Genomic DNA, 13,643 nt, shown 5'->3' on the forward strand with positions numbered 1-13,643 from the left:
TACCCCGAGTGGCTCTGGTCAGCGCAGCCAGCCCAGCTCCCTGCAGCCCAAGTCTCAAGCCTCCAAACCCACCTATGGCAGCTCTCCATACTGGACAAACTAGACCCTGAAAAACACGAGGGTGGGCTCTTGGGCAGGAGAGAACACATGGAGCACATTTCTGGGAGCACGGTGCCCTTTCCTAGAATTCTGAGACCTAACTGTGTCAGCTGAGCCTCTGTGGGAAGCCTGCCTCCCAGACCCACTGTTGTATGTGATGTATTTATGTATGTGTTTGTAAATGTGATATAAGCCTGGAGGAGCTGGGGTGTGTGCTCTCCCCATGTGGACACCCTCACTGTAGCCAAGCAAGCCCCACCCCTTCTGCCTTCTGGCCTCCCACGTGGTCCCCAGCTCAGTGGGCTATTTGAAGGACTGCTGGTTTGGGGACTGGGGTCAGGTTCCAATGAAGAATCACGACTTTTCTTTATCTCGCTCGCTGTGAACCATTGTTTCTTCCCTCTGTAATTCATACTGTTTTTGAGAAACTGATTTTTGTAATGGTCCCCATTCCAACAGATCATAAACTGGGAATAGCAGAGATGACCTGTCCAGCAAAAACCCGTCTGCCTGCACAGCAAGGCCTTCTGGTTTGGCCCTACCCTAGGGGCTTGCCTTTGACCAACCATTTAAAACAATCTGAACTGGGTCTCAAGATGTTCAGCCAGTCAGCTCCCATAAAAAGAAATCAATCCGCTTCCATCTCAGTGAAAGCCTGTACCAAACAAAGGCTGCTCCATACCAGTTGTCCTAAACCAGGCGGGCAACTGTTTCAGGGTTTTCTCTCATCCAAACTCCACCTAATAAAGTTCTGAGAGCAAGCTGGTTCTCTGTGTACTGTGACTAAGGATGGTTTGGGAGTCACTGGACCTCACAAGGACAGCCACTTGAATTGTCTTTTGACCTTTCTCTGTAGGCCTAGGCGGTGCTCAGGAAAGCTAATAAGCCTTTTCTGGCCATCTGTATAATGGTCCGGAGAGCAGGAGTGCCGGGGTAGTGACTGGTGACCTGAAAGGAAGCCAACTATTACTCCAGGCCCATAACTGCCTGTGCCTGCCCCTTGCTTCCGCTGACGGAGTCAAGTTGGGATGGCATTATCCTCAAGTGTCAGCTCCAACTCCACAGCACTGTTTCAGACTAGGCTACATAAGAGGAGCACACTTCATTCAAAAATGCTCTGAGGACAAGTTTTGGGGGAAAGGGAGCAAAGGGTGATATCCCAGAGCCAGGCAGTGTTGGGGATTAGCGAATTTGAAGTGAGCCATATCTACTTAGATGAGACTATTTGAAGTTTGGAGGATTTGGGGTTCACAATGACAGACATCTGCTTTAGTCAGGAGCAATAGTCAGCCATCAGACGTAGCTGTTGACTCATGATTCTGGCCAACTGAGGCAGGAACACCCCGTGTAGTCTCCTGCAGCAATCTTTGTTCCTCTGCCTCATGAATGAGGGGACTAACGGAGGTTATTGACTAAAGGTGGTCTCTAAAAAAAGGTCCCTGGAGCCCAAGTGAGACCTGGCTTTGTCCAGGTGGGGGTGGGGAGGGATGACCCATGGGGAAGTAGCAGTACAGGTATATTTTATTTCACATTTTTTATTAGGAGACAGGTGGGCAGAAAAAGACAAAATAAATCACTAAGGAGAAGTCAACACAAAATGCAAAAAAAGGTAAAATTTTCTCATAAGTTAAACTGAAAAAAACATCAATTTTAGCTAAGGAAACTACTAAAATTGGTTGTGTCTGCTGGTTTAATTGAAAATTGCATCTGAATCTTTTTAGTTGCAAATGTAAACCTTGTGCATCAGGGTGATTTTTCAAGAGAGCTATACATTTCCCTTCCAGTGGACAAGATGGAACCCAGCAAATAATGGCCAGGAGAGGGGGAAGAAGGGCTCTACAAAAGTAGAGTGTGGCTGATAGGATTCTGGAATAGTATGAGAGAAGCAATAACAGAATCATGTCACTATATACTTTCTCCACTCAGCCCCACTGCGGCCTTGATTAGACTAAAAAGCTGTTCATTTTCACGTCAAATGCAAACCCAGCCTTAACAGTTATGGCAACAGAAGCTGAGAGGCCCACCTCCACTTGCCTCTCTGCTTACCATCCCTGGGAGTGAGATGCTTTAGCTTCAGTGGGCTGGTGTAAGGGGAAAGAACAGCACCACCTATGGGTCCAGGGCTGCAGGCTGTCCGGGAGTATTGAGAGGAATTTTAAGTCTTTTTAGAGGCCAGAGAACTGGGAAATAGCATTCAGTCAGGAGCGTTCAAAGAGTGAATGAAAACCCTGAGATCAGAAACGAAGGAAGGAAGGGGCACCTACTCGACAGTGGAGGATCCGTCTTCCCCAGTTCCTATCTGAGCTGGTATACAAGGATCGTAGCATCCTATCCTTCTGAAAACTAGTTTTATGTCAAAGCAGTTTGCTGAAAGAGGAACAAAAATTTTACTTCAAATCTGAAGTCCCTGGATGGTGAAGGCTAAAGGAGTTCACTCTTGATTGAAAGCAAGGCGTGATTGAGATCTGGGAACCAGCTGCAACAACTGCAGCCCTGCCAAAACTGAGATAAGCCTAGGGGAAGCTTCAGGAACAATTCCTGCTGGCACTCTGGCCCAAAGTACAGTGGAAGGTCACACACGCCCACAAGTGTCACTACCAGGAGGAGCAGCTCGATGGAAACCAAAATCTTAACACATGCACCTAGGATTAATACTGAATGATTAAAAACGGTTACTTAAAAAATAACCCTCATTTGAGTATCTGAGATGTTTCCTCCCCCAACAGTGGCTTTTGAACTTCCCCCTCAGCAGCATCAATCAAAACTGGTACAATTTTCAATTCTGTTTTCATAACTAAAACTTCACACACACGGCCTTTCATGTCCCCCCCACTCACCCCACTCTGGCAGAAAAAAGGATGCCCTATCTTTAAAATAAATAGCAACCAAGTGCTCAGTTCTATGTAAAGTATGAATATTTATTTCAGGCTTTAGATCCCAATCAATTCCAAAAAAACAAAATCTGATTTCTCTCAGAGTAGCTGTAGCCTCCATGTTGGGGTGATGTCATAGAGGCAGAAGCAGCACACTTCATCAGGATTAGCAAGAGTAAGTCCCTGATGCCCACTGCATCCCAGCCTTAGGAAGGGAAAGAAACAAAATTCACCACCACGGGCTGAACAAATGCACACGCACTAATGGAAAGGAGCAGCTAAACCTTGCTTGGCAAATTGGCTTTTTTTTTTTTTTAAAGTTTGTTTTGTGGGTTTTGTTTATTTTTTTTTTTTTGGTTTTGTGTTTTTTTTCCCCCATTTTCTTTTGCTACCCAATATATGCAGCACTTGTGGACTCCCAGTGAGTTCCCAGCTTTAAACACATAATGTCTTAAACAGACTAATTCTTCAAGAATCTAAAAACAGACAAACGTGTTTTGCTGTGAACATTCTGCAGAGATGAAGTGAGGTGGGAGTTTGAAGGGTGGTGGCTTTTTTTTTTCTTTAAAAAGAATCAATACAGTGATGGAAGGGTAAAGAATGCAAGAATTCAGACATTCTGTGGAGGGTACTTTCTCTCCAGTAAAGGTCCATAAAAAGGAGCAAACTGAGATCCGCGGGGAGTCAGCAGGAGCTGTGTGTTTCCCCACCCCATGAGTAAGTTTTTGCTGAGGGGCCACCATAGATCCCCACTTGCTCCCCTCCCTTTGGCCTGAGACGTCAGGGCAGTACAGGGGCACTGAAGGAACATGTCACGACTCCTCGTTCCCAGAATCATCATCATCGTAACAGTCGGCGTCCTCTTCCTCCTCGTCTTCATCATCAATGTCGTCGTCATACAAGTCGTCATACAGCAGATCTGAGCTGTTGTCATTGGAAGGCACTTTAGTTTTGATGCAGTATTCTGCCAGGGTTGTGGGGACCTTCACTCCATCCTTTTCTGCTTCAGCCTTAGTGGCCGAGACCTGTTTCCTGAACAGAGAATGACACAATGGTTTGTACGAGTCTGCTTTTGTTTGAGAGGATGTCACTAACACACACTGGCCTTCAACTCTAATCCTCTTGCCCTTAAGTCTCCTTATGTGGGGATTATGCGCAAAACCCATTGTACTTGGTTTAAGCTTCTGTTTTTAAGAAACTTGTAACTGACCATAATCAATAAATATTCTCATCATTCCCTTTGAATACTCCAGATAGGACAGATACCCTGCAGCACACTAAGGCAGGTGCCATCATAGAGGCTCCTCGCTTAACATTTTAGCCTTGTTTGAGACAAAAATCTCTTCACTGTAATCCTGTCTTTGCCTCCCATCTCCTGCTGAGGGCTCAGGGATTACTGATGCTACTCCTGGCTTTTTATGTGCGTTCTGAATTTAGAGTCAGCCTTGTTTGTGTGTGTGTATGGGGGGAAGGATGTTGGGAATCAAACCCAGAGCATGTATCAAGCAATCCAGCCAGCTCTTAGCTAGAGCCCAGCACATCTGCGGTGCCTTTAATGCACGAAGCTGATTCCTCAGTTTCCTCCCCTTGGCTGCTAGGTCCCCATGTCACGGAGTCTCGTTGGTCTGGAGTGCTCTTCCAGTCTCCCATCACCCAGTGGGGCGTGTCAGGTAACAGGTGTGCAGCAAGTGCTGGTTGTTTAAGTGTAAAACAGTTTCATCCCAAAAGTACAAAAACCAAAGGCATCAAGACTGGAAAAACTGAAAACATAAGAACACCGCTTCCCTTAAGCTTTAGTTTGTCCCAGGCTTTGCACATATTCCTGTAGCTGCTATAGGTCTTTACCACTTACACTACTTGTGTTCTGTCTGCATACCAGAAAAGGGAACCAGATTGCAATAGAAATGGTTGTGAGCCACCGTGTGGTTGCTGGAAATTGAACTCAGGTCATCTGGAAGAACAGTCAGTGCTCTTAACCTCTGAGCCATCTCTCCAGCCCCTTGATTCTTGACTTAAATTCACCTCAGTGGCTGACCATGAAAGACAAGCAGGGCAGAGTGATGTACACTGTAACCCAGTACTCTGTTGGATCTCTGATCTCTGCGTTCAAGGCTAGCCTGCAAATACATCCGTCCCGTTCCGTGTGTCTCCCGGCCCTGCTTTCTAATGAGTTTTTGTTTTTGTTCTGGGTTCTCTTAAGATCCCTACTCCATAAGCTGAGAATTGTTTTAAAATAACAGGATATTGAAGTTTGCACGTGAGCAGTGAGGTCCAGAATGCTACGCTCTGACTCACCTGATGATCTCAGCGTACTCCTTGTCTTTTCCTTTACTGTCCCTCCATTTCCTGAACATCACTGAAGCATCCACGTTGGCTGGAGAAAAGGTGTTGGGCTCATTAAGCAGTGAGATTACACTTAACAGGATAGTCCTGGAAAGCAAAGGAGCCACTGTGAAACCCTGTTCACAAAGTAGTTTTCAAAGAAATTACAGTCAAGTTTAATACAAATGTGAGGTTATATTTGAAGACTTATGAAAAGTGATGATACGGTTTTGTTTTGGGAGCTGGGGAGATGATGGCCCCGCAGGTAAAGGTGCCACCAAGCCTGGAGACTGGACTCTGGTAGCCAGGATGAACACGACAGGAAGAGAATAACTATCCCAAGTTGTTCTCACACTTCTGCTTAGATGACATACATACATACATACATACATACATACATACATACATACAGAGTAAATATGGTTTAAAAAAAATTTTAGGGGCTGGAGAGATGGCTCAGAGGTTAGCACTAGCTGCTCTTCCAGAGGTCCTGAGTTCAATTCCCAACAACACATGGTGGCTCACAACCATCTGTAATGAGATCTGATGCTCTCTTCTGCCCTGCAGGTGAACATGCAGGGAAAATGCTGTTAGCATTAATATATATAGATATCTTATTAGGATTAGGACCAGAAGTCATTTACCCTGGCTTCCAGAACTCCAGATGGGCCGCCTGCCAGTGTACCTACCCAACTCTCAGTGCCCCCAATCTATCCCCAACACCCCCACTTCTCATCACCTTGACCCAGCCCCCAATACAAGCTGAGACTCCCTCCTGGATCACAGGCCTTGCAGACGACCACCAGAACTCAAGAGGTGCCCTGCTCCATAAGAGACTACACTGGTCACCAGAAGTACAGCCCCCAACTCAGGTGAAGACCCCCTCTACTCAACCATAGGCCAGAAGACCAGAGAGGAAACTCTTGAGGAGGCACTTAGACCTGTATCACCACAAACACAACAGCCTGGAGGCCAGTGTAACAGCACAGTAACAGCCAGGTAATATGTCACCAGAGTCCAGCTATCCTAACACAGCAAGCCCGACTATTCCAACACAGCTGGAGCACATGAAAACATCCTTAAAGCCAACTCTGCGTGGGACTGAGGACTTCAGGGAGGAAATGAATAAACTAAAGAAATCAAGGAAGAGATTAACAAAAGGTTGAAGGAAATAAAAGAAGGCCAAAAAGAACAAAAAAAGTTGTAGGAGACAAAACTGTCCAAGACCTGAAAATAGAAATAGAAGCAATAGAGAAAATACAAACAGGAGGAATTCTGGAAGGAAAACTAGGTAAGTAAAGAGGAACTACAGAGGCCAGCTTCACCAGCAGAATACAAGAGATGAGACTATCTGGCATTGAAGACAGCATAGAAGAAACAGATACATTAGTAAAAGGAAATGTTAAATCTAAAAAATTCTTGACATAAAACATTTAGGAAATATGGGATACTGTGAAAAGACCAAACCTAAGAAACCCAGCTCAATGGCCCAGAAAATATTTCACCAAAATCATATAAGAAAATGCTCCTAACTAAAGAAGGAGAGGCCTATAAAGGCACAAGTAAGCTTACAGAACACCAAATAGACTGGACAAGAAAAGAAAGTCCCCTCGCCACATAACCAAACTACTAAATACACATAACAAAGAATATCAAAAGTTATAAGGGAAAAAGACCAAGTAACATAGAAAGGCATACCTGAATTACACCTGCCTTCTCAAAGGAAACTCTAAAAGTCAGAAGGGCCTGGACAGATGTGCTGCAGACTCTTTAAGAGACCACACAGCAAACTTTCAATCACCAAAGATGGAGAAAACAAGATGTTCCATGATAAAGTCAAATTTAAACAATATTCACAAATCCAACCCTTCAGAAGGCCCTAGAAGGAAAACTCTAACCTAAGGAGGTTAACTATACCTACGAAATCATAGGAAATAACTTCCCACCAGCAAAACCAAAAGAAACACACACACACTTATACACACCATCACCACCACCACCAACAAACAATAACAACAAAATAACAGTAATTAACAATCACTGGTCATTGCTATCAATACACTCAATTCCCAGTAAAGAAAAACAGACTAACAGAATGGATTGAAAACAGAACCCATCCTTCTGCTATGCCCAAGAAACATACCTTAGCATCAAATATAGAGGAAAGGGTCGGAAAAAGATTTTCCAATTAAATGAAAGCTAACCAAAACTAATCAAGAGACAGGGGAGCTCCCAGCACTCGGGAGGCAGAGGCAGGCAGATCTCTGTGAGTTCAAGGCCAGCCTGGTCTACAAGAGCTAGTTCCAGGACAGTCTCCAAAGCTACAGAGAAATTTTGTTTCAAAGGAGAGAAAGGGGGAGTGGGGGGGGGAGGGGGGGAGGGAGGGAGGGAGGGAAATCTTACACTCACCAAAGGAAAAATCCCTCAGAATGATCTTTCAATTCTTAATGTCTACCCCAAATGCAAGAGCACCCACTTCTGTGGAATATTTAACTATGTAAAGATGTGTTACATTTGTTTTTGTTGCATTTGTTTAATTATGAAAAGATGTGTGTCTATGTCACCTTGCCTGCCTAAAGCATCTGATTGGTCTAATAAAGAACTGAATGGCCCATAGCTAGGGTTAGAGGCGAGGCTGGCAGAGAGAGAAAAATAAAAGAAAACTAGGAAAGAGAGGAAGGAGGAGAGAAAGAGGGAGATGCCCAGGACCGACCAGCCAGCCAGCCAGTCAGAGACAACAGAAAAAGAAGATAAAACAGATAGGGGGAAAAAGGTAAAAAGCCCTGAGGCAAACAGTAGATAATGAAAAGAAGGTTAATTTAAGTCCAAAGTGCTAGCCGGGAATGAGCCTAAGTTAGGCCAAGCATTCATAACTCCATAGTCTCCATGCCATGATTTGGGAGCTGGTTGGTGGCACAAAAGAAAACGCCTGATATAACCCACGTTTATAAAAGAAACAGTGCTACTACAGCTTACATTACAAGCTGATCGTTACACACTAATGTGGGAGACTTCAAAACCCACTCTTGCCAAGAGACAGGTCATCCAGCCAGAAACTAAGCAGAGAAACACTGGAGCTAACTGGCTATAGATCAAATGAACCTAACAGACATCTACAGAACAATTCGCCCAAACACAAAAGAACACACCTTCTTCCTAGCATATCATGAACCTCCTCCAAAACTGACAACATACCTGCTCACACAGCAAGTCTCAACAGAGACAAGAAACTGAAATAACTCCCTTACCTATCAGACTACCATGCATTAAAGCTGGATTTCAACAACAGCAGAAAGACTACAAACTCACGGAAACTGAACAACTCTACTGAATGAAAACTAAGTTAAGGCAAAGAAATTAAAGACTTACTAGAATTCAATGAAAACGAATGCACAACATACCCAAACTTACGGGACACAATGAAAGCAGTGCTAAGAGGTTCAAAGTTCATAGCACTAAGAGCCAATATAAAGAATTTGGAGAACTCTCTCACTAGCAATTTAGCAGCACACCTGAAAGCTCTAAAGCAAAAAGAATTAAGCTCATCCAGGAGGAGGAGCTAGCAGGAAATAATCAAACTGAGAGCTGAAATCAATAATATAGAAACAAAGAACAATACAAAGACTCAAAGAAACATAAAGAGTTGGTTCTTTGCGAAAATCATTAAGATAGACAAACCCTTATCCAAATTAACTAAAAAACTGAGAGGGAATATTCAAATTAACAAAATCAGAAACATGGGGGAGGCGGCTAACAACAGACACTGAGGAAATCAAAAAAAATAATAATTAGGTCATACTTTAAAAACCTATACTCCACAAAATTGGAAATTTTAAAATTAATGGATAATTTTCTCAATAGATCCCACTTACCTAAGCATCACAATCAGATAAACAGATCTATAACCCTAAGGAATAAATGCAGTCATCAAATGTCTCCCAACCAAAAGTGCAGAATTCTACAAGACTGTCAAAGAGGAACTAATACCAATACTCCTCACATTATTCTAGAAATAAAAGGAACATTGCTAAATTAATTTATGAGGCAATAGTTATCCTGACTCCCAAACTACACAAACATTTAACAAAGAAGAATTACAAATCAATCTCCCTTATGAACATAGATGCAAAAATGCTCAATAAAATAATAGCAATCCACCCCCCAAAGGTTGGGCACTGGTGGCACACACCTTTAATTCCAGCACTTAGAAGGTAGAAGCAAGCGATCTCGTGAGTTGGAGACCAACCTGGTCTATAGGAACAACCAAAGAAATCCTTTTCTCAAAAAAACAAAACAATAAAAACCCTCACAAACCAAATCCAAGAACATCAAAAAGATCATCCATCATGACCAAGTTGGCTTCATCCTAGAGATGCAGAAACAATTCAACATTTAAAAAAAAAAAATCAGTCAATGTAATCCACCATATAAACAAACTGAAAGGAGAAAAAAATAGTACTTCAATTCTTAGCTAGAGCAATAAGACAACTGAAGGAGATCAAGGGAATACAAATTGGAAAGGAAGAAATCAAAGGATCATTATTTGCAGGTGATGACAGTCTACATAAGTGACCCCAAAAATTCTACACCTGATTACTTTCAGTAAAGTAGCTGGATACAGAATAACTCACAAAACCCAATAGCCCTCCTATATAGAAATGATAGACTGAGAAATGCATTGGGGCACAATACCCTTCACATTAAATAATATAAAATATCTTGAAGTAACACTAACAAAAGAAGTGAAAGATTTGTATGATAAGAACGTCAAGTCATTGAAGAAAGAAACTGGAAAAGATATCAGAAGACGGAAAGATATCCCAGGCTCATGGATCAGTAGGGTCAATATAATAAAATACGTATAATAAAAATGGCCTTCCTACCAAAAGCATTCCAACACAATTCTTTACAGACCTTGAAAGGACAAACTCTATGGAAAAACTGAAATCCCAGGATAGCCAAAACAACCGTGACCAAGAAAAGAACTACTAGGCCATGCAGTGGTGGTGCCTGCCTATAATACCAGCACGCTTAACAATGGAAAATGCACCAACATAACACTCTGTGTGGGTGAGCAGAAAATCACAGATAAAAATAGGAAAATCGTGTGTTAAGGAAAGCCTATTTCACTTGTAGGTAAAACAGGAAAGGGACAAAGCCTGTTACAAAATGGGTAGGGAAAATGCATGCATGTACTCTCTCCTCTCTTCTCTCTCTCTCTCTCTCTCTCTCTCTCTCTCTCAATGCATGCAAACTAGCTTCTTGTGACAGTTTGCAGATCTCAGAACACCTGGCCATGGTGTTGCAGACTTTGTTTTTCGAGACAAGTCTTCTCTGTGAGACAGTCCTGGTTGTCCTGGAACTCACTCTGTAGACCAGGCTGGCCTCAAACCCACAAAGATCATCCTGCCTCTGCCTCCTGAGTGCTGGGATCAAAGGTGTGCACACCATCTTCTGACCTGTGTTGCAGACTTTTAAGCAGAGGCAGGCAGATCTGTGAGCTCAAAGAACATAGCAAGTTCCAAGCAAGTCAAGACTACACAGTGAGCTGGAGAGATGGCTCAGAGGTTAATTGCCTGCTTTTCCAAAGGTCCTGAGTTCAATTCCCAGTAACCACATGGTGGCTCACAACCATCTGTAATGGGGTCTGGTGCCCTCTTCTGGCCTGCAGGCATACACAGACAGAATATTGTATAAATAAATTATAAATAAATAAATATTAAAAAAAAAGACTACACAGTGAGACACTGCCTCCAATAAAACCCAACAACAAACAAATAAATCAACCTGCTTTTTTTTCCCTCCCAAGTCTACGTATACTCCCCAGAGCAGCATTTGAGAAGCAAAAAGTTCAATTTTAAAAAGCCTAAGTCTGGAGAGATGGCTCAGAGGTTAAGAGCACTGGCTAATCTTCCAGATGACCTGAGTTCAATTCCCAGCACCGACATGATGGCTCATAGCCATCTGTAATGAGATCTGGTGCCCTCTTCTGGCCTGCAGGCAGACATGAAGGCAGAACAATTTGTACATAATAAATAAATCAATCTTTTTTTTTTAAAGCAAAAACAAAAACTCTACCTTAACACAGAGATTTGTAGATAAGATTTATAGGCCTAGCAAAACTTGGTTCTTTAATCCCAGCACTCGGGAGGCAGAGGCAGGCAGATCTCTGGGAGTTCAAGGCTAGCCTGGTCTACAAGAGCTAGTTCCAGGACAGGCACCAAAGCTACAGAGAAACCTTGTCTCAAAAAACAAAAATAAAAAAACCAAAAAAACAAATAAACAAAAACAAAGACAATTTTGTGGAGTCAGTTCTCTCCTTCCACCTTTTTATGGGCTCTGGGGGTGAAACTTGGATTGCCAGGCTTACAAGGAAGTACCTTTACTCACCAAGGTAAGCACTAAGCACATCGAGCAGCTGAAAGGAAAAGGCAATGGGATCAGGAGTTCAAAGTCAACCAGAGCAACACAGCAAGTTCCTAGCCAGACTGAACTAACTACGTAAGACCCTGTCTTTCAAATAGAAGCAATTTTAAATATAAAAGATATCTTTACTTGCAAAAAAAAGCAAAAATTAATGGCAATGTTCACTGGGACTCAATACACAAAAATCAAGGGGACAAATAAAATCTCTCTGGCCACGAGTAAGGTTTAAAAGAATTTCAGGACAAGTGACTACAACTTCCCCCTTAGCTGTGCCTTTTCTGCCCACACATGCTTGTAGCAGAACTTGGCTCTTTGTCCTTCCAGTGGGTTATAGAAAAAACTAGACAAGAAACTTTATATGCATCTGTGACTGCTGGATTAGGCCCATCCATTTGGCTCCACTGAAGACCACTTTCTTGCCCTACAGGAAACAGGGGAGATAACAGTAGTTCTGGAGATGTATCTCAGAGAAAGGAGCTATGAACTGTAAGCAGGGCTTTGACAAACTCCCTGGTCTCAGCTTGGTTATGGCCAAAACAAGAACTAGGGGAGGTTGTTTCTGTTAACTAGAGACTAAGGACCACTCAACATCACTGTGCTCCCTGGTGTCTGGACTTCCTCCAGAACCTATCAGGCTTTAGTGGATAACTGGTCTCTTTCTTTTTTATTGCTCCAGCCAACACTTAAAACTGTACAGGCTGAGCTCTTAAAGAAGGTTTTATATTCTGTAGGTCACAAAGACCCTTCCAAACAACTCTACCTTATGAATATGCCCACTTACAAGCTGAAGAGCACAGGAAACCCCAACCCATGAGAATATGTTGCCAGTGCCAGGCAGCAGCTGTGACTGATGACAGACAAGTCAGACACCTCATGCTAGTTCCACTGCAGTCCTGCTACAGTGACCCTAAAGCTGAACTCAGACATCAATCCTCTGAGCCAGACAAGCTACTCAACACTGACGAATTAGCAGCAAAGTGGTGTGAAAGAAAAGATTGCCCTACCTGCCCTGTGTCTCTTGAGTCAATATTTCAGTGTATCAGTATGCTGAGCCTTTGGGAGGCAGAGACAGATGGTGCAAATGAAGGCAAACCTGGTCTACAGGGTAAGTTCCAAGACAACCAGAACTACACAGTGAGACATGATAGTATAATAAGTGACCCTCAAACAGACTGGCAATTTACTATCTACCTTTAGAACCTCCTTAAACAAGCTAGATGTGGTGCATGCCTGTAATAGCAGGACTCGGGAGATGGTGGCAGGAAGGTTACAAAATTGAGGTCAGCTAGGCTACACAGTAAAACCTTGTTTAAAAAAACAAAAAACTTTATAAGTAACAGAAACAAAAAAGACAAGTAAAAATATTCCCAAAGACAACCAACGAAAGTCTTCTTGAATGACCCCGAGAGATTTCCCCCTCGGAGAAGAACTTCTGCTGAAGGAATACACGACAGCTACATGGAGCAGAGATACTAGGTAGCCAGTTCCAAAGCAGATGACATACACTGAGCTTGCCTACATAACTCAGAGTCAGCTCTCTCCTGAGACAGGATCTTGCTGCGTAGTCCTCTAATCTAACTCATTATGAGCTCAACTGGCTGAGACAATGCTCAGGGCGAGGTCCTAGGCAGGTAGAATTTGCACTAAGCATAGGATTGATGCAAAGTATGAAGCAACTTTCATAAGTATGAGTTCTATCCACTGAGAGGCAAAGCCTAGGATTGAGGCCTAAACAATTCTCAGGATTTGGGGGAATTTGCAGCTAGCAAAGGATCATCAGGGTCTGTGGCCGTGCCACGCCAGCACTCCAGGTAACCAGGCATCATTCGCCCTTTCTCTGAAGAAAGCAGGCCTGCACGTGCATGCCCTCTTCTGACATTCAGGCATACATGCAGACAGAACACTGTATACATAATAAATAAA

The 13,643-nt window shown here is 43.1% G+C and overlaps 2 protein-coding genes across 2 annotated transcripts in view; one reads left to right on the forward strand and one right to left on the reverse strand.

Moving 5' to 3' along the window:
• The window catches only part of Ubap2 (ubiquitin associated protein 2), a 68,716-nt gene extending 68,613 nt beyond the window's left edge, over nucleotides 1–103 (forward strand). Inside the window, exon 25 of the mRNA XM_050155910.1 lies at nucleotides 10–103. Within this exon, the coding sequence (XP_050011867.1) occupies nucleotides 10–103 (94 nt within the window). The remainder of the gene's footprint in view (nucleotides 1–9) is intronic.
• Nucleotides 104–2,996: 2,893 nt separating this feature from the next.
• Nucleotides 2,997–13,643, reverse strand: part of Ube2r2 (ubiquitin conjugating enzyme E2 R2) — a 21,610-nt gene continuing 10,963 nt past the window's right edge. The window contains exons 3-4 of the mRNA XM_050156140.1: nucleotides 5,268–5,402; nucleotides 2,997–4,004 (exon numbers count right to left, since the gene is read on the reverse strand). Coding sequence (XP_050012097.1) covers nucleotides 3,785–4,004; nucleotides 5,268–5,402 — 355 coding nt within the window. The 3' untranslated portion in view covers nucleotides 2,997–3,784. The remainder of the gene's footprint in view (nucleotides 4,005–5,267; nucleotides 5,403–13,643) is intronic.

The sequence above is a fragment of the Alexandromys fortis genome, unplaced genomic scaffold, assembly GCF_014885135.2.
Source record: "Alexandromys fortis isolate MF-2015 unplaced genomic scaffold, M_Fortis_MF-2015_v1.1 scaffold_92, whole genome shotgun sequence".
Classification (NCBI taxonomy): Eukaryota; Metazoa; Chordata; class Mammalia; order Rodentia; family Cricetidae; genus Alexandromys; species Alexandromys fortis.